The sequence below is a fragment of the Geotrypetes seraphini genome, chromosome 12, assembly GCF_902459505.1.
Source record: "Geotrypetes seraphini chromosome 12, aGeoSer1.1, whole genome shotgun sequence".
NCBI lineage: Eukaryota > Metazoa > Chordata > Amphibia > Gymnophiona > Dermophiidae > Geotrypetes > Geotrypetes seraphini.
The window spans coordinates 96,241,463-96,261,213 of record NC_047095.1 but is presented as its reverse complement, the minus strand read 5'-3'; the positions used below and the strand labels follow the sequence as shown (position 1 = coordinate 96,261,213).

At 44.8% G+C, this 19,751-nt stretch overlaps 1 protein-coding gene across 1 annotated transcript in view; it reads right to left on the bottom strand.

Annotated features, from left to right (window-relative positions):
* Window positions 1–10,425, bottom strand: part of LOC117346144 (vomeronasal type-2 receptor 26-like) — a 77,151-nt gene extending 66,726 nt beyond the window's left edge. The window contains exon 1 of the mRNA XM_033915546.1: window positions 10,286–10,425. Coding sequence (XP_033771437.1) covers window positions 10,286–10,425 — 140 coding nt within the window. The remainder of the gene's footprint in view (window positions 1–10,285) is intronic.
* Between the last annotated feature and the right edge of the window lie 9,326 nt (window positions 10,426–19,751).

Genomic DNA, 19,751 nt, shown 5'->3' with positions numbered 1-19,751 from the left:
ATTCTCGCTTGCTCCCCACTTTGGAGTCCTGGCTCCAGGCTGCGCTGCTGCTCCCTGCTGGAATGGGCCTCTCCGGCTGGAGCGCGCTCACAGACTTGGCAGGCAGACAGAGGATCGAACCCGTGCACGGGTCACTATTCTCAAAGTACTTAATTCAGCCCATAAAGCGGAATAGATGCGCTCCTATCGGAAGAACTGTAACACGCTCATGTACGAGGGAACTCCAGTCTGCTTGTTTCAAGACTATTCCCCTGCCTTGCAGGAGCGGCAACATCAGTTCTCTAGAGACTGCACTGCCTTATTTGAGCACAAACAGCGCTTTCAGCTCAACTACCTTGCCCTACTACGTATCTGAACGGCTACCGGGTGGAGGAGTTTCACCTCGGCGGAGGACGCGCAAGCATACCTGGATGCTCTCCCGGGGGAGGCTGGCCCCTCATCGACTTCATGAGGATCTTGCCTTATTTACTACTCCTCCCTTCACATTGTGGTTTTTCCATCAGGCACTTTTCACATGAAAACACCGATTCCAGCTCCTCTACCTGGCGCTACTGAAGATTCGGACCCCCACAGGTTGGCGGATATATGCCTCGGCTGAGGCTGCACAGACCTATTTGGATGCGCTACTGGGAGAGGCAGGGCCTTCTTCGGCCCCCTGAGCCTGTTGACACGGCTGGGGTGCTGCCTTGATACTCTTCTGTGGAGCAGCTTTTCTACATTTTGATAGTACTGGCTCAGTGAGGTGTGATGCCTCTCTGATTCTTTTCAGACCTCCTAGTGTTCTGGACTATTGTGGTGTTTGGTGTTTACCCTGCTCTTGCGTTGGTCAGTGCCCCCTTTCATGTTATCTCTGTACGGTGTTACCACAATCCTACTTACTAATGAGTTTGCACCCATGTTTCCTTGCCCTGCACTGACTGCATACCCTATATGACCCTTTCAGGGCAGTTCACCTGTGTACCTTGTTTGATCCAGATATTTACATTACATTACATTAGTGATTTCTATTCCGCTTGTACCTTGCGGTTCAAAGCGGATTACATAAGAAGAAGCTGGACATTTCCAGGAGGGTACATGACATTTAGGGTAAGACATAGTAACAGAATGAGTATAGTCTTAGTAACATTGGATGAAAGCAGTTATATTACATTGCATATCAAATCTTTTCCAGGCATTGGTAGGTAATATGAATCGGTATGATGAATTGGGTTTAATTTTTTTTTTTTTTTTTTGTCGGTTGAGGGTATGGTGCCAGGGGGTGGGTAAACCTGGTCGGTGTACGTGGAAGAGGAGAGTGAGTTTAGGTGTTTTGAATATGCTTTTTGAAAAGTAGCGTTTTGATTTCTTTACGGAATGCTTTGAAGTCAGATGTTGAGGTTAACAATCTGGTTATGGAGGGTTCGAGTTTTGCTGCATGTGTTGCTATGAGGTTATCATAAAGCTTTTTGCGATGAGTGCCGTTGAGTGGTGGGTATGAGAATGGTGTCAGTGATCTTCTTATTCTGGGTGGAAGGTTACGGTTTAGACGATCGATTAGATAGGCAGGTGCTGTACCGTTGAGTACCTTGAAGATTAGACAGTATAGTTTGAATTGGATTCTGGCTCTAATCGGTAGCCAATGTGAATCTAGGTAGGCGTTAGTTATGTGGTCATATTTTGCGAGGGAATAGATTAGTCTGAGAGCTGTGTTCTGGATGGTCTGTAGTTTTTTGATCATTTTTGTAGGACATGGTAGATATAGGATATTGCAGTAGTCCACAAGTCCTAGTACCAGGGATTGAACAATGATCCTGTAGTGTTCTTTGTCGAAGAATTTTCTTATTTTTCTTAAGTTGCGCATTGTGAAGAATGCTTTCTGGGTAGTTTTGTTGATTTGAGTCTGCATAGTGCAGCATCTATCTATCAGCACTCCCAGGATTTTGAGGGAGGTCTGGATTGGGTATTTGATAGTTTTAATTTCCAGGTCTGTTATGGATGGGATTTTGTCCGTTTCAAGCATTAAGAATTTGGTTTTGTCCGAGTTTAGTTTTAATTTGTGGTTTGTCATCCATTTTTCTACTTCGTCCAGTATTGTTTCCAAGTGTCCAGTTGCGGAGTTGTCTTGGGTTTCAAAGGGGAGGAGGATAGTTATGTCGTCTGCATAACTGAAGGATGTTACATTTAGGTTGTCTAGAGTGGTACCAAGGGAAGAGATGTAGAGGTTGAATAGAATGAGTGAAAGTGGAGATCCCTGAGGGACTCCACATGGATTAGACCATGTGTTGGATTTCGAATCGTTTTTCTTAACTCTGTAAGTTCTTGTTTTAAGGTATCCTTGGAACCAGTTGTACACCACCCCTGAGATCCCTATTGCATCAAGTATCTGGAGTAGTATGGTATGATCAACTAGATCAAAGGCTGCGGAGAGATCTAGTTGGATAATTAGGATCCTGTGACCTTTACTGAGGTGTTGTCTGGCTATGTCCAGTAGTGTTGCTAGTAATGTTTCCGTGCTGTGGTAAGATCTAAATCCTGATTGGGATGAGTGAAGTATATTGTGGTCAGCTAAGTAGTTAGAGAGGTATTGAGCCACAAGTCCTTCAATTAGCTTGACATAGAGTGGGATCGAAGCGATCGGTCTATAGTTGGTAGGTGTGTCTACAGGACCTTTTTGGTCTTTCAGTATGGGTGTGATTATGATCTCTCCTAGATCTTGTGGGAATTGGCCTTCTATGAGAGTGCTTTGTATCCACTGCATGAGGCTGGTTTTGAATTTAGGGGAGGCATTTGTGAGTAGATACGATGGGCAGTAGTTCAAGTCGCATGAGGTGTGGCTGTATTTTTTATATAGTCGGTTCAGTTCAGGCCATTGTAGAGTTGGGAAGGTGGCCCATGTTCTGTCTGCTGTTATGGCTTCTTCTGTTGTGGGGGTAGTTATTAACTCGTTGAGTATGGTAGTTGAGTTGTTGAAGGTAGTTCTGATTTTGATGATCTTGAGTTTGAAATGGTCAGCAAGTTGGGAAGCTGTTGGAGTTTTGTTGCCTTGAGTGGCAAGGTATGGGTTTGTGTCTGTAAGTTTTTTTACTAAGTTGAAGAGTGTTTTTGTATCGGGGTTGTTTGTGCCAATTAGTTTAGTGTAGTATGTTTTGCGCTTTTCCTTAAGTTTGTTGTTGTATAGTTTGATTTGGGTTCTCCAAGCGGATTTGGTTTGGTCGTTTCTCTTTTTTCTCCAAGATCTTTCAAGTTGTCTGCAATGCCTTTTTAGTAGGTGGAGTTCTGAGTCGAACCACTTGTCTGATGGTCTGCAGGTTCTGTGTTTGGTTTTTTCTGGGGCTAGCTCATTCAAGGTTGTTTCACTTAGGGTGCACCAGTGTTTTGTGAAGTCTGAAGGGTCTATGGGGTCAAGTGCAGGGTCCACTTTGTTCCAGAATGTGGCTGGTTCAATTTTCTGTCTAGATTTGAAGGTTGTTTTTTGGGGCATAGATTTTATGTTATTTTGAAGCCAGTTGATAGTGAAGGTGTATTTGTGGTGGTCTGACCAAAGAGAGGGATGCCATGTACCATTGGTGATGTGAATATTTGGGGAGTGTAGGTTATGAGGTGTGAATGCTGCAATGTCAAGTTGGTGGCCTTTATTGTGCGTGGGTTCCTGATTGAGGACCTGGAAGGATAGGGCGTCGAGGTAAGAGAGTATTTCGTTTGCTTGTTTGGATGTGTGGTCTTCGAGGTGGAGATTAATGTCTCCTAGGAGCAAGTTGTATGAGGAGGATAGAGAGTTCTGGAATATGAATTCTTCAAGATCATGTTTTGAGGTGTTCCATTTTCCTGGAGTGATGTAGCATAGTAGACAGTTCAAGGTGCCTGTGAGTGTGTTGTCGGATAGTTGGCATGCAAGGAGGTCCAAGTGAGGGGTCGATTGTTTGTGTAGCACTTTTATGTTGAGATTGTTTTTTACTAGAATCGCTAGGCCACCCCCTCGTTTGTTATCTCGACATACCATTTCTACTTTGTAACCTATGGGGCAGAATTCGGTTATGCATGGGTCCGTGTTGGATGTTAGCCAGGTTTCGGCTAGGAAGAGACAGTTTAGTTGTTCTTTGATTATCCAGTCTTTGATTAGATTTGCTTTTGGGTTTATTGATCTTATGTTCATGTAGGCACAGTTTAGCGAGGTGTATTTTGTGTTGGAGTTAAGGTTGCGATTGAGGTAGAGGATGTTATTTGCTGGTGCTTGTTGTTTTTGCGTGGTGGTCTTTTGTTTTGGTGGAGGTCGTTTTCCCCAGATCGTGGGAATGTGGTCTAGGCTGGTCAGTGGGCAGGATGTTAGGGTTCTGGTGGTGTGGATTTTTCTGGGTGGATGTGGTTGTCTGAAGGTTGATGTCAGAATTGGGATGGGTGATAGGTGATATCCTGTGGTTTGCCAGTTTGAAGTGAGTAGTGAGAGTATTAGGAGTGCAAGTGTGATTTTGTATGCGTGATTTTCCATTTTGTTTGTATAGTGGAAGATTCTTTGGACCTAGTAACTCTTTGGTCAGAGTTGAGGCAATGGTGTTAGAGTTTATGAGAGGGATTTCTGAAGAGGAGGAGTTTCTGATCGCTCTCCTTTCTGGTGAAGGTAATCGCCTATGTGTTTAGACTCTAACTTGTGGTGGCGTATGATGAGTCTGGTCACTCGCAGATTGGGGAGAGGGGCGACGTGGCTGGACTCTAAAAACTAATGACAGCGCTGCGGGGGTGGAATTGGGTCCCTCACTGGCCGGGGGGAGGGCGGAGCAGGGCTCCCACGCTTCCTCTCCTCTGCTGGGCTCTGGAAGAGACAAAAGTTCGCTGCTGCAGGGGAAATCGGGTCTTTTGCTGGTCGGGGGAGGGGCGGAGCAGGGCTCCCACGCTTCCTCTCCTCTGCTGGGCTCTGGAAGAAACAAAAGTCCGCTGCTGCAGGGGAAATCGGGTCTTTTGCTGGTCGGGGAGGGGGGCGGAGCAGGGCTCCCACGCTTCCTCTCCTCTGCTGGGCTCTGGAAGAAACAAAAGTCCACTGCTGCAGGGGGTGAAATCGGGTCCCTCGCTGGTCGGGGGGAGGGCGGAGCAGGGCTCCCACGCTTCCTCTCCTCTGCTGGGCTTTGGAAGAGACAAAAGTTCGCTGCTGCAGGGGAAATCGGGACTTTTGCTGGTCGGGGGAGGGGCGGAGCAGGGCTCCCACGCTTCCTCTCCTCTGCTGGGCTCTGGAAGAGACAAAAGTCCGCTGCTGCAGGGGAAATCGGGTCTTTTGCTGGTCGGGGGAGGGGCGGAGCAGGGCTCCCACGCTTCCTCTCCTCTGCTGGGCTCTGGAAGAGACAAAAGTTCGCTGCTGCAGGGGAAATCGGGACTTTTGCTATTTGTCTGTATGGGTTGCAGTGTCCGGGGGGGGCCCCAGCTGGGACTTTTGGTGAGAGCGTTTCCCTGCGGGGGAGTGGGGCATTGCTTGGATTCTCCCCGGGCTGTTTGCTGTGGGGTCCGTTCTTGGTGCACTTTTTCTGGATGGCTGCCTGGCCTCATCCCTTGTGTGGACCCCCCGGGTGTTAGCGATTTTAGTGTTTATCATATCCTGCTTGGTTGGGGTCTGCTTGTGGAGATTCAGATTTTGATTGGTGTTCTGGAGTGGCTGTGTTTGGAATGGTTCAGATTGCAGAGGGGGGGGGGAGTGCTTGTTTCTCTGTTCGATTGGGTCCTCTTGTGGTCTTGGAGTTCGGTTTTTCAGATTTCAAATATTTTTATTGAGTTTCCAGTAACAAATAGAGAAATAAATAATGGAACAAAATCATCAACTGTCAAGTGAACAATGCGGTTCAACACCCCCACAGGCTCAGGGAAATCTACACTATGGCTACCTGCTTGCAGCTACTTTTATTGTCCTCCCCTACCCTGTGCAGAGTTTTTCTTTCCCTTGCTATGGGAAGACCTAGTGTCCTGAGGTATATGTCTTTCTATGACTGACTTTTCAGAGGCCCAGATTAACTGAAGAAAGTGACTCAATCACTGTTGGCCAATTCTCTGGCTGATTTTCAAACAGCGATTGATTCACTATCAAGTTTGCATGCAAATGATTTTCACAGAAGTGCAAATCATTTGCATGCAAACTAACCGACTCAATCGCTCAGTGAGCAATTGAGTCATGCAGAGCCCTGACAATAGTGACAGGAGAAGCAGCCTGCTGTCACTCCTGTCAGGGCTTCTGCCGGGGTTTTTTCCTTTTTTTATGGCACAGATATTTTGCATGTATTACACACATAAAATATCTGCCCAATAAAAATATGAAAAACCCTCCCCAATGAAAAAACCCCTCCCTCCTTTCCTCCCTCCCCAAACACAAAAAAATGCCCCCTCCGCCACCGAACTTATGGCAGGAGGGAAGCCCACTCCTTCCTGCCACCAGACACCAGCCTGCTGTCACTGCCACACTATTAAATATCCCTCAATCAGTACTTGAGAAAGGTTGAGGTCCCTGGGAGATATAGACCATATACCAATAAAAAAATATTAAATTAATAAGTGTGTGTATCCTCAGTGTTAAGCTATAGCAATGACTGCCGAAGCAGAAGTCCAGGCTTTAGTCAATCAGCAGGCTATTTTCCAAGCCACACCCACACCATCATAGGCATACATATGTGTGTACTGCAATAACACAAAAGTGCTCTCAAGTGAATTTTATAAATATAAAAATCTAAGGAAATAATCTCAACCAATAATTTGCTTAGCAATGGAATCAAAAAATTCAAAAATAATACTTAGCCCAAAAATAGTGTCCAAAGTTCATCCATAATTCATCCCAATCAAAAAATTTTTTCAAGAATGCTCAACTGTGGAAAAATCCCAACTGTGGAAAAATTCTTTCAGGCTCTACTAAGCCTAGTTTCGGGTAGATCCCTTCCTCAGGAGCCTTACACCTGTCAACAAAAGCAGCTTTGGGCTAAGAAGTTGAAGCATGGGAAGTGGCCTAAAGCCCTGATTGGCTCAGATGCCTCAAGCCCCTCCCCTTGGGTGGGTTTTTAGGCATATGAGCCTATTGGGGATTCCCTTAAGCTCTCTCTGTATCCCGGTTACAAGGGGGATTCAAGGGGGAGGAGGCTAAGGGAGGGGTTTTGTCATAGGGATTGACTAAGGCTCCTCTCCCTTATATCCAGGATACAGAGGGTGCCTAAGGGAGTCCACAATTGGCTCAGACACCTTAGACCTCACCCAAGAGGAGGGGATTGAGGCATCTAAGCCAATCAGAACCTTAGGCTCCTCCCTATGCATCAGTTGATGTACAGGGAGGGGCCTAATGCCTGCATTGTGGACACCAGTGGCCAGCAGAGAAGAAGGGACTCATCCTGTTCCTACCGAAAGGTAACAAGGAGGAGGGAGCCAAGGGAGGGTGGTCTCCACTGGCAGGAAGGAGTGCGCATCCCTCCTGCTATATTTAATAGTAAAGTGGTAGCAGCGGGTTGGTGACTGGTGGCAGGAGGAAGTGGTCAGTCCTCCTGCCATAAGTTTGGCGGTGATGGGTACTTTTTTTTTTGGTTTAGGGAGGCAGGGAAATAGGGAGGGGTTTTCTCATGGGTCGTTAAGGAGGGCTTTTCATTTTTTTATTGGACAGATGTTTTGCATCTGTAATACATGTAAAATATCTGTGCCATTAAAAAAATGAAAATAAAAACTGATAGACCTGTAGGTAACACAGTTACCAATGCAAAATAGTCAAGAAAATGTTAGTGAATCTTTCTTTTTAAAGATGCTTTTAATCTATAAATTATGTTTAAAAAATTTTACATTATCTTCTAGGTTTTCACCTACCCCTCCTAATGTTTTTTTTCCATTTATGGTTCTCTTCTGTACCCTAAAAATATTGAATTGTAGTTCCGCCCTTTCTTTTTTTTTTTTACCTAGTGTTTCGGTTGGTCTGTATGTCTGTTAGTCTTAACTACTGTTTTAAAAATTTTTAAGCATTATGTTAAAATAAATGTTATTATTTGTTGTAACTCGCTTAGTAAAAATTAAATTAAGTGACTCATCAAATTAAAATAAAACTTGAACTTGAATAAAACTTGGCTATTTTGCTTGGGGTTTCACAAATTTGCATGGCCGGATCAGAAAATGGGCGATCAAGGGGAAAAACACCTTCTTTCATCTATAGAGTATTGATTCCCTTTACTCCCCCTAGATCACTTAGATCTATTGACCAACATCTCTTGATAGTCCCTTCTCTTAAAACTATAAATACATGGCGACACTCTATTTTTCTGTCACAGCTCCTCAAATGCGGAATTTACTCCCAATTCATGTACGAGAAGAATTAAGTTTGGATAGATTTAAGAGCAAGCTAAAATGCTTTCTTTTTAAAGATGCATTTGACAGCCAATAAAACTAGAATGCAGGATTTGATTAGGGTTCTCTCCTGAGCCCTGGGCTTTAAATTATCTGTTTCTTATTATTCTCCCCTTACCTATTGTTGTTTTTCCCTTATATGTTTCCTTTACTATCTTTTAAACTTGTATTTCTTTTCCTATTCTCTTCCTCTTGTGCCATTCGTTTGTCTTGTGAGTCATATTTACATTGTCTGTTTCCCTTTAATTATTGTAATTTAATATTTTAATATTTTGTACATCGCTTAGAATGTGGAATAAGCGATTAATCAAATATTTAATAAACTTGGAAACTTGTGAATCAGGTTGGTTAGCAGTAGTGCTGCCCGATTCAGGAAAAACATTTTGATTCGATTAGATTCAGCCTATTGAATCAATTTTTCAATTTGATTCGATTTTCCTGCCCAATTGGGTGTTTTTTTAAAACATCCTGGTGGGTTTATTTTATTGCCTCTTCACCCCCTTCACTGTGCTGTGGTGTAAACAAAATAAACAAACAAAAAAGACTTTTCCTCTCTGTGTTAAATCCTAGCTCACGTTTGCGGTCTAACACCAGCTCTGGCAGGATACACTTTTCAAATCTGACATATTGTAATCACAAAACATAAAATAAAATTATTTTTTCTACCTTTTGTTGTCTGGTCAATATTCAAATCTTGTTAGTCCCAGGCTCTGATTGTCTTCTGTTAAATTGCTTGCCAGGGTCTCCATCTTTCTTCTTTCTCCGTGCTAACCATCAATCTTCTATCTCTGTCCTCCATTTCCATTTCCATTTCCCTTCCCTTCCCTGGAGGTCTAGCATCTTTCCTTTTTATGTCTCCATCCACAGAGCCACCTTTTCTCAACTACCCTTTCATCCAGGATCTCTCCCACCTTCCCCACCATCCCAGGGTCCACCTTCTCTCCCTTTCTGTTCCTTTCAGCCCTAAATCCCATTGTCCACCACCAAGAAAGAGGAAGAAAGGAACAGAAATCAGGGGCTAGCAGCTTATGAGGGGGACAGCAAAAGGAGCAAATCACAAGGAAAAAGAAAAAAACAGGACTTAAATTGCTTATACGCAAATGCGAGGAGCCTAAAGACCAAAATGGGTGAACTAGAAGTCACTGCCAAAAAAGAGGACCTAGACGTCATTAGAATCACGGAAACATGGTGGAATGAGGAAAACAAATGGGACATAGTACTGCCAGGGTACAAACTCTATAGAAGAGACAGGACTCACAAGAAGGGTGGAGGAATAGCACTATATATTGTGGCCCACTGTAATGCAAAACAGTTCTGTATATCCATCACAATGGCACCTCTCACTAATAGCACCCAGACGTGTGGCCCGGACTGGAGCCACCCTGCAGGACCAGATTCCAAGATGGAATCAAAAACAACACAAAGTCATTATCATCTATTTCTTCAAAAAAACATAAACATATTTATTCTTCCTGAATTCAGGTAAGTAGTTTTCTTCAAACGTTTGCTACATTGGTCAGAATGTTCAAGCAGCTTCCTCCCACCAAGAGAAACAATTCAAATAGGGCAAAGCCAGTATACTAACCAGTCTTTGCTTTGTCTTCAGAACTGAGGACACTTCAGCTGTGCCCAGGGTTTGTAGTCCAACTCAATCCAAACCCAGACTGCTACTAAAGCAGGCAATTTTCAAAATCAAACAAAAAAAAACAAAGCAACAATACAGTCTTAGGCATTTATCTTCACCTCCCAGAAGTGCCATAGTTTCTACAAGCCTCTGGCTAGTTTCATATATTGCCAGGAAAAAAACCAGGGAGTGATAGGTTTTGCAAACAAACAGTCATTAGTTTGACTCTCACAATTCCCACCCAGGATAACAGCAAAACCTCTCCCCATTAATCACTCCCAAGCTTGTAAAAAGAAAAAAAAAACATTCATTAAACAGTCCAGCATCCAAAATCACACTCACTGTTTGGAAATGGAGGCAAAGTCCACCTGCATTGCTTCAGGGACTTGAGGAGCAAATTCTGACCAACCTTCCTCCAATTCCATCGGTAACTCTCCAGGGAACACAGGATCTTCAACCTGACCTTCCTCTAGTACCTCCATTGGAACGGGGCCATTGCTCCTGCTTGACTGGGAGGATTCTTTAGGGAGGAAAGGATTAAACCTCCTCCCTAGCTGGCTTCCCTCTCTGTTCTTACACACAGGTTTAAGTACCTTGGGGAAACGCCCTGCTTTGTCAGCCCTGGCAGTGTTCCAAGGGCCTCCTGGGCTCCCCCGGTGGACAGTGTTATTATTATGTTCAGCAACTACTTGTCCCTTCCCAATTCCTCTCCAGGATTTCTTTTCTTCTACTTTTTTCTCTGTCCTAACTGGGACCTGAGCAGGTAGAATATCTGGCTGGTCACATACCCCCACCCTTAGACGATGCTTATCCCTATAAGCACCAGGATGAATAGTATTTTCAGGGATGCGGGAAAGTATGTCCACATTGGTGTTTAGCCGTCCCGGGCGGTGTACTACCGTAAACCTAAAAGTTTGTAGAGCTAAGTACCACCTGGTGAGGCGAGCATTGTTATTTCGCATGGTCCCTAACCATTTAAGGGCTGCGTGGTCTGTGACTAACGTGAAGGGCCTCTCCCCTAAATAATGGTCCAGTGTTTGCATTGCCCACTTAGCGGCCAAACACTCTAACTCTACCACAGCATAATTTCGCTCGTTAGGATGTAATTTCCTACTTAGATACAAGATGGGATGTTCTAGGCCATGACTTTCCTGACTGAGTATGGCTCCCAATCCACAGCCAGACGCATCTGTCTGCAGAATCAAGGGTTTGTTATAGTCAATAGCGGTCAGTACCGGCTGTTTACACAAACTATTCCTCAGATCCTGAAAAGCTTTTACCCCGTCAGTTCCCCATTGTAAGGTATCGGGGTTATCCTTTCTTAGCATATCAGTGAGTGGCGCAGCCCTGGTGGCAAAGTTAGGAATAAATCTCCTGTAATATCCTAACAAGCCTAAAAACCCTCGCATATGTTTTTTTGTGCTAGGCTGAGGATACCCTTGAATGCACTGCACCTTATCCACTAAGGGTTTGACTTGGCCTCTTCCCACCGTGTACCCTAAGTACTTGACTTCCCTCTGTCCCAGAAAACACTTTTTGGGGTTCACAGTAAACCCTGCACCCCTTAATGCTTCCAACACAGAAGTTACATGCTCAAGATGTTGAGGCCACGAGGGGGAGTAGATGACAATGTCATCCAGGTAAGCCTCTGCGTAGTCATGGCGCCCCCTCAAAACCTCATTTACCGCTCTTTAGCAAGTAGCCGCTGCCCCATGTAGTCCGAACGGCATGCGAGTAAATTGGAACAACCCATAGGGAGTGCTAAAAGCAGTCTTGGGCTTGGCAGCAGCTGTTAGAGGGATCTGCCAATACCCTTTTGTAAGGTCAATGGTTGACAAATACTGCGCTTGACCAAGGCGATCCAACAGCTCATCTACCCTCGGCATAGGGAACGCATCGAATTGAGAAACTTCATTGACCTGCCGGAAATCAATGCAAAAACGTGGTGACCCATCGGCCTTTGGGACAATCACAATCGGGCTGCACCAGGGGCTCTGTGAGGGTTCGATAACCCCCAGTGTCAGCATTTCCTGGACTAAACTATTAACTAATTTCTTTTTTTCCTCCGACAACCGGTACGGACGGACCCTCACTATCTTCCCTGGGGTGGTTACAATGTCATGGGTGATTCCTCTCGTATGACCCGGTATGTGTGAGAACACATCCGAGAACCTTCCCACTAGGGTCTGGACCTGCTGGGCCTGCGTTACTGAGAGCTCTGGGCCTACGTTGACCTTCTCTTCTTGCCCTAAATCGGTTATTTGGGGCCCTAAATCGTCCTCTTGACATCGCTGGGCGATCAACGCTAAAGTCTCCCTATCCTTCCAGGGCTTAAGCAGGTTAACGTGATACGTCTGAATGTGTTTCTTTTCATCTTTCACCCTATAATTTACAGGGCCTACCTTCTCTATCACCGTGGCTGGCCCTTTCCAGTGCGCCAGAAATTTATGAGGGTCAGATGGCACAAGTATCAGTACCCTATCACCTACTTCAAACTGGCGATCCTTAGCCTTTCTGTCATAGTAGGTCTTCTGTTTTTTCTGTGCAAACTCTAAATTTTCCTTTCCCAGTCCGGCAACTTGAGCTAGTCTCTGTTTAAGTTGGGTCAAATGAGACAACACATCTAATTCAGTTTCCTCTGGTGGGTCCCAACCTTCTTTTACTACATCCAGAAGTCCTCTAGGTACACGTCCATATAACATTTCGAATGGGCTGACCCCCAAAGAATCCTGCACTCTTTCCCGGGCCGCGAATAAAGCATAGGGAATAAACAAGTCCCAATCTCTCATATTTCCTTTAAGACCTTTTTTTATCATATGCTTGAGAGTTTGGTTGAAACGTTCAACCAGGCCATTTGCCTGGGGGTGATAAGCAGAGGTTTTAATATGTCTTATACCCAACTCCCTCCAGAATCCTTCCATTTCCTTTGATAGAAAGTTACTCCCACGATCCGATAGCACTTCCCTTGGAAAACCAATGTTACAAAATAGTCCCATTAATTCTTTCATTAGAGCCTTAGAAGATGTTTTCCGAAGTGGAAAAGCCCAGGGGAATCTTGTGGCCACATCCATTACCACAAAGATATAATTATAACCCCTCACCGTCTTTTCCAATGGGCCTATTATGTCCATTGCTAATCTTTTAAGGGGTTCGTCTATCACAGGAATTGGAATTAGGGGTACTCGTGGCGGCCGATTCATAGTCAGTTGTTGACAGATGGGGCATGTCTTACAAAACTCCTCCACCTCCTGTCTCACTCTCGGCCAAAAGAATCTGCTCAAAATCTGGGTCTGGGTCGCTAGTACCCCTTTGTGACCAGCCAATGGGGAATCGTGTGCCAATTGCAGAATGATTTTTCTAAACCCCTTCGGGACCACTAATTTTTCATCCTTTTCTCCTGATCGTTCTGGGCAAGATTCTACCTTGTGAAGTAGACCCCTCCTAATCTTAAACCCAGCTTTTCCCAATGATGGCCCTGTAGCCTGTTGCCACAGTTCTTGCAAAGAGGGGTCAGAACGTTGTTCCCTCAGAAATGTGGGAAAGGTGTCCGCTATTTCCTGAGGCAGTTTTGGGAACTCCTGTGTCCGACCAACCTTTTGCAAGGCCTGAGTACGTTGCTGTTGCTGCCTTCTCTTCTGCGCCCTTGAGGCTCTTGCCTGCTTTTGGGAAGGTTTTTCTACAACCCCGTCCTGAAACGGGAACACCCTTCCTAGCTCTGCCTCAGGACCTCCAATGGGTAAACCCTGGGATCTAGTATTGACGAGCCCCTGTTTAGTGTCCAGATATTCCCTCAACCCTGGCCAGTCATGCCCCAGAATCAGGTCATATGGGGCTCCTGGGACCAAAGCCAGTGAAATCTGATACACTCTATCCTGGTATAACACAGTGGTGGGTCTCAGAGAATACCTCACTTCATCCCCGTGTATACATCTTATAACCACCCTTTGAGTACGGGAAACTTCTTTCTCCCCAGGGAACACTCTCTCCCAAAATTGCATAGACATCATTGACTGATCCGCTCCGGTGTCAATGAGAGCTTCCGTGTCTTGTCCCCCCACAGAGACCCTGACTGTACATACGGCCTGTAATCCAATACCCTGGGCTCGGGATTTGGACAAATCCGACTTAACGCGGGCACCCTGGCTAGATAGGTTAATTACTTTACCTTCGTTTGATACATATTCCCTCCTTCCTTTCCCAACTTGGTTTGAGGACCTACGTTTATGAGGAAAGGACTGAAGGACTCTATGGGTAGCTTCCCTAACATTTTTCTTACTAACCATAGTGTGAGGGGGTTCATATGGGCCTATCTGGGACTGGATATTTGGTTCTGGATCATCAAGGTCGGCCCCTAATTTTCCTTCTTCAGTCAAGCAGGGTAACAACCGATCCCTCCCTCCTTGATCTGGAAACCACCCCCCAGTTATGTCTTTGCTTGCTATTGGCAATAAACTAATAGATGGCAAAACAGTCAGTCCTACCGGATCCGCAACCGGTACACTTGGTGACAGTGGTCCTCCAGGATGTATAATCCTCTGCTCCAAGAAATGCTTAAAGAGCCGATTCTGCTGTCGCATGGCTTCTAGTAGGCTACCCTGTCGTTGTTCCATCTCCTCCTGGCTAGCCTGTCGGCGTTCGTCCCGCGCCTTCAAGAGGGTTTCCAGGTACTCACGCTGCTGCTTATGCTCCTCGGTCAGCTCTGCCAAAAACTGGGCCTGCTCCATAGTGAAACCTAGAAAATAAAACAACAAGAGAAGGAACCCAAGTGTGGCCGCTTGGAAATAGTGTCCTCCCCTGGCTAGCCTCCCCAGCTTCCAGTCCTCCCCAACCAACACCACTTTATCCTCACCAGCTACCCCTAGGTACTCTTACCGGAGGTACTGGTGAGTCTTCGCATTCGTGCTGATTGGGTGCACCGCCCGTGCTGTATCCGGTCTGGAACTGGTCTCCGGCTCGGTCCACTGGTTCCTCTGGGCGCTCCTGGAACTCGGCTCTGGAAGTCTGGAACTCCGGTCTGTCTCCTTCCTCCTCCGACCACCAACTGAGCTCCACGCTGTCCTCTACAGGATATGCGGCTGTTTTGGATTCTTGGTTTCCGGTTTCCGGCTGGAAACTCCTCCTTAGACTTGGACACAGGAACCCCAGCCAAAGTCTTTCAAAACGAAAGGTTTCTCCAAACAAAGCAATATTGTCAATAGTTCAACAATCTTCAAAGAACATCCAAGACACGCCAGTCCAACAAAATGGCGCAACAAAAGAAAAAAAAAAATATTTTTTCCTTTTTTTTTTTTTTTAAACTTGCAGTTCCTCGGATGTCCTGCAGGAGGTGCTACATCCCACTTCTGACACCAAAATTTATGTGGCCCACTGTAATGCAAAACAGTTCTGTATATCCATCACAATGGCACCTCTCACTAATAGCACCCAGACATGTGGCCCGGACTGGAGCCACCCTGCAGGACCGGATTCCAAGATGGAATCAAAAACAACACAAAGTCATTATCATCTATTTCTTCAAAAAAACATAAACATATTTATTCTTCCTGAATTCAGGTAAGTAGTTTTCTTCAAACGTTTGCTACATTGGTCAGAATGTTCAAGCAGCTTCCTCCCACCAAGAGAAACAATTCAAATAGGGCAAAGCCAGTATACTAACCAGTCTTTGCTTTGTCTTCAGAACTGAGGACACTTCAGCTGTGCCCAGGGTTTGTAGTCCAACTCAATCCAAACCCAGACTGCTACTAAAGCAGGCAATTTTCAAAATCAAACAAAAAAAAAACAAAGCAACAATACAGTCTTAGGCATTTATCTTCACCTCCCAGAAGTGCCATAGTTTCTAAAAGCCTCTGGCTAGTTTCATATATTGCCAGGAAAAAAACCAGGGAGTGATAGGTTTTGCAAACAAACAGTCATTAGTTTGACTCTCACAATTCCCACCCAGGATAACAGCAAAACCTCTCCCCATTAATCACTCCCAAGCTTGTAAAAAGAAAAAAAAACATTCACTAAACAGTCCAGCATCCAAAATCACACTCACTGTTTGGAAATGGAGGCAAAGTCCACCTGCATTGCTTCAGGGACTTGAGGAGCAAATTCTGACCAACCTTCCTCCAATTCCATCGGTAACTCTCCAGGGAACACAGGATCTTCAACCTGACCTTCCTCTAGTACCTCCATTGGAACGGGGCCATTGCTCCTGCTTGACTGGGAGGATTCTTTAGGGAGGAAAGGATTAAACCTCCTCCCTAGCTGGCTTCCCTCTCTGTTCTTACACACAGGTTTAAGTACCTTGGGGAAACGCCCTGCTTTGTCAGCCCTGGCAGTGTTCCAAGGGCCTCCTGGGCTCCCCCGGTGGACAGTGTTATTATTATGTTCAGCAACTACTTGTCCCTTCCCAATTCCTCTCCAGGATTTCTTTTCTTCTACTTTTTTCTCTGTCCTAACTGGGACCTGAGCAGGTAGAATATCTGGCTGGTCACAATATAAAGGACACCATTCACTTGACCAGAGTGGATATGGCAACAAAGGCGGAAGGACTGGAATCATTATGGGTTAAATTACCAGGAAGAAATGGTTTTGACATAAAATTGGGACTGTACTATCATCCACCTGGACAAACAGAATCAAATGACAAAGAGTTGGAAGCAAAATTGAGGCGAGAATGCAAGAAGTGAAACGTGATGGTAATGGGGACTTTAACTTCCTTGGGATAGACTGGAGTATTGGAAACTCAAACTGTGTGAGGGAAACAGAATTCCTAGAGGCTTTGAGGGACTGCTTCATGGAACAGCTCATTAAGGAACCAACGAGAGGGAATGCCATTCTCGACCTAAGGCTAGAGGGACCTGCAAAGGAAGTGGAGGTAGTAGGACCACTAGGAAATAGCAACCACAACATGATCCAGTACAAATTAAAAGTAGGAACATCAAAAAGGAAGAGAACCACAGCGGCAACACTCAACATCAAGAAGGGGAACTATGACGCTATGAGAGCAATGGTGAGAAAGAAACTCAGAAACAGCTCAAGAAAAACAGAGACCATGGAGAAAGCCTGCTCCCTATTCAAGGACATGGTGCAAGAAGCACAGAATCTGTACATCCCCAGTTTTAGAAAAGGGTGCAAAAAAATCAAACAAAAGACCCGGTATGGATAACCAATGAAGTGAAGAAGGCGATAGGAGACAAGAAAAAATCATTCCGAAAATTGAAAAAGAACTAAACCGGGGAAAACTGGAAGGAACATAGGAAACACCAAAAAGAATGTCACTGAGTGGTCAGGAGAGCGAAAAGAGAATACGAAGAGAGATTGGTTGGGGAAGCAAGAAATTTCAAATCGTTCTTCAGATACGTTAAAGGGAAGCAGCCGGCGAGGGAGGAAGTAGGACCGTTGGATGATGGAGACAGAAAGGGAGTGGTAAAGGAGGAAAAAGAGGTAGCTTCTCGTCAGTCTTCACAAACGAGGACACATCCAATGTACCAGAACCCAAAGAGATCTTCGATGGAGACTAAGAAGAAAAGCTGTCAACAATAGAAGCAATTTTATTTAACTCATAAAGTGGGAGGTCTCAAAACGTTTTCAAAATGAGTAGTATCTTATTTTCTCACGGACCTCAGTGGTACCGTCTGCATGCCACTAGACTTTTAGAACATGCAGAGCAAGTGGCACCCCTAATCGTCATTGGTCCCTTATACTTTTTATCATTTTATCATTTTTCATAAATAGTTTACTTATAATTTATATCTTAAATATATCGGTACTTATCTTTAGCTACGCGGGTGGGGGTAGGCACTCCGACGCAGACTAAGTTTCGCCCCACAGGGCTGTATCAAGGAAATCCCCCTGCAGAGTAATAAAGTAATAAAGTATATAATGTCAGCTTTCTATAATAACTTTGACACCATTAAAAACAGTCTTATTATTTGCTAGGTTACCTCAAATAGACCAGCTCATGCTCCCCGCGTTAGAGTTTAAAGACAGGAAACATGGCCGCGGCGTTCACACTTTTAAATACCCTAGATCTCTTTCAGAACGTGATGACATCAATCTTAACGTAAAGAAATGCCCCCTTTTTTTTAAGCCTCATATTAAGGTGGTCCATTCTATTTCAGCATTCAAACCGGTAGGAATTACTGAGTTCAAAAGATAGATCCATTTTTGCTCCCTATAGTTTAGTTTACTTTTAGAGTCGCCACCCTCCCACCCTACATGAACCTGATCGATAACCCTCCATTTTAGATCTGTAGTTTTATGTTTATTATCCCTCCAGTGTTGTACTAGAGGCGCTTCGAGATTACCAGTGTTAATACGGGACTTGTGTTCGGTCAAACGAACACTAATCTTGCGACTTGTCCTCCCGATATAAAGGAGTTGGCACGGGCATTGGATCATGTAAACTACCATCGAGCTCTGACAGGAAGTATTAGAGATAGCATATCTTATTGGTCCGCGGGTGTCTCCAGTTCGGACTAGTAACAGCGTACTCACACCATTGGCAGTCATTACAGGCTGAATGTTCAAAAATAGTAGAGCTATCTCTTGTTTTCTTTTCAAACGTATGATAGGATAATATCTCTCCTAAGGTTCTCCCTCTCCTATAGGAAACTATAGGGTAGTTTTGAAATTAAGCATCTAGTTGGAGTATTGGCCAATGGCTTTTAACAATCTCAAAAAAAGAAATGCTTAGAGTTGTAAAAGGAAGCACCATAATCATACGATCTTCTTGGGCCTCTATCTGTTGTTCATTCTTATCAATAAGTAGAAGGGCCCATTGAGCATATTTGGCCCATAGGTAGGCTCTACGGACAGCTTTTTTAGGGTAGCCCCTTTTATAAAAACGTTCACTTAGTATTTTAGACTGTTTCTCAAATTCATCCTGGAAAGAGCACAATTTTCGAATTCGCAGGAATTGGCTAACAAGGATATTGAATTTAAGGAAATACGGATGAAAACTAGAGAAGTGGAGAAAATGATTTTTATCCACTTCTTTCCTATAGAGAGTAGTATATAACTGGTGATTTTCATCAGCAGTGGATATCCAAAAGTTTGGAAGGAAAGAGGATGAAATTGAAGGGGGACAGGTTTAGAACAAACGCAAGGAAATTTTTTTTCACACAGAGGGTGGTGGACACATGGAACACCCTTCCGGAAGCCGTGATAGGAAATAGCACAGTACAGGGTTTCAAGGAAGACCTGGATAGGTTCCTGGAGGACAAAGGGATTGAGGGGTACAGATAAGAGCAGTGGAAGGTTTAGAGATAAATGAAGAGGTAGGTATAAAATTAGTCAGGGACTGCTGCTCAGGCAATATGCCTGATGGGCCGCCGCGTGAGCGGACCGCTGGGCGGGATGGACCTCTGGTCTGCCCTGGCGGAGGCGACTACTTATGTTCTTATGTTCTTATGTTCTGCTGTTGGGAGATTTCAACCTGCCGGATGCGGACTGGAATGTTCCGTCTGCAGAATCGGAAAGAAGTAGGGAGATTGTGGATGCCTTTCAAGTGGCTCTGCTCAGACAAATGGTGACGGAACCCACAAGGGAAAAATCGATATTGGATCTGGTCCTCACAAATGGAGAGAGTATCTCTAATGTTCGAGTGGGTGCTCACCTGGGAAGTAGCGATCATCAAATGGTTTGGTTTGATATATCAGCTAAAGTGGAGAGCGGCCGCATGATACTTAAAGTCCTCCAACAAATAGATAGACTGAAAAGTGACAAATCACCGGGCCCGGACGGAATCCACCCAAGGGTATTAAAAGAACTTAGAAACGAAATAGCGGAAATACTCCAACGAGTTTGCAACCTATCCTTG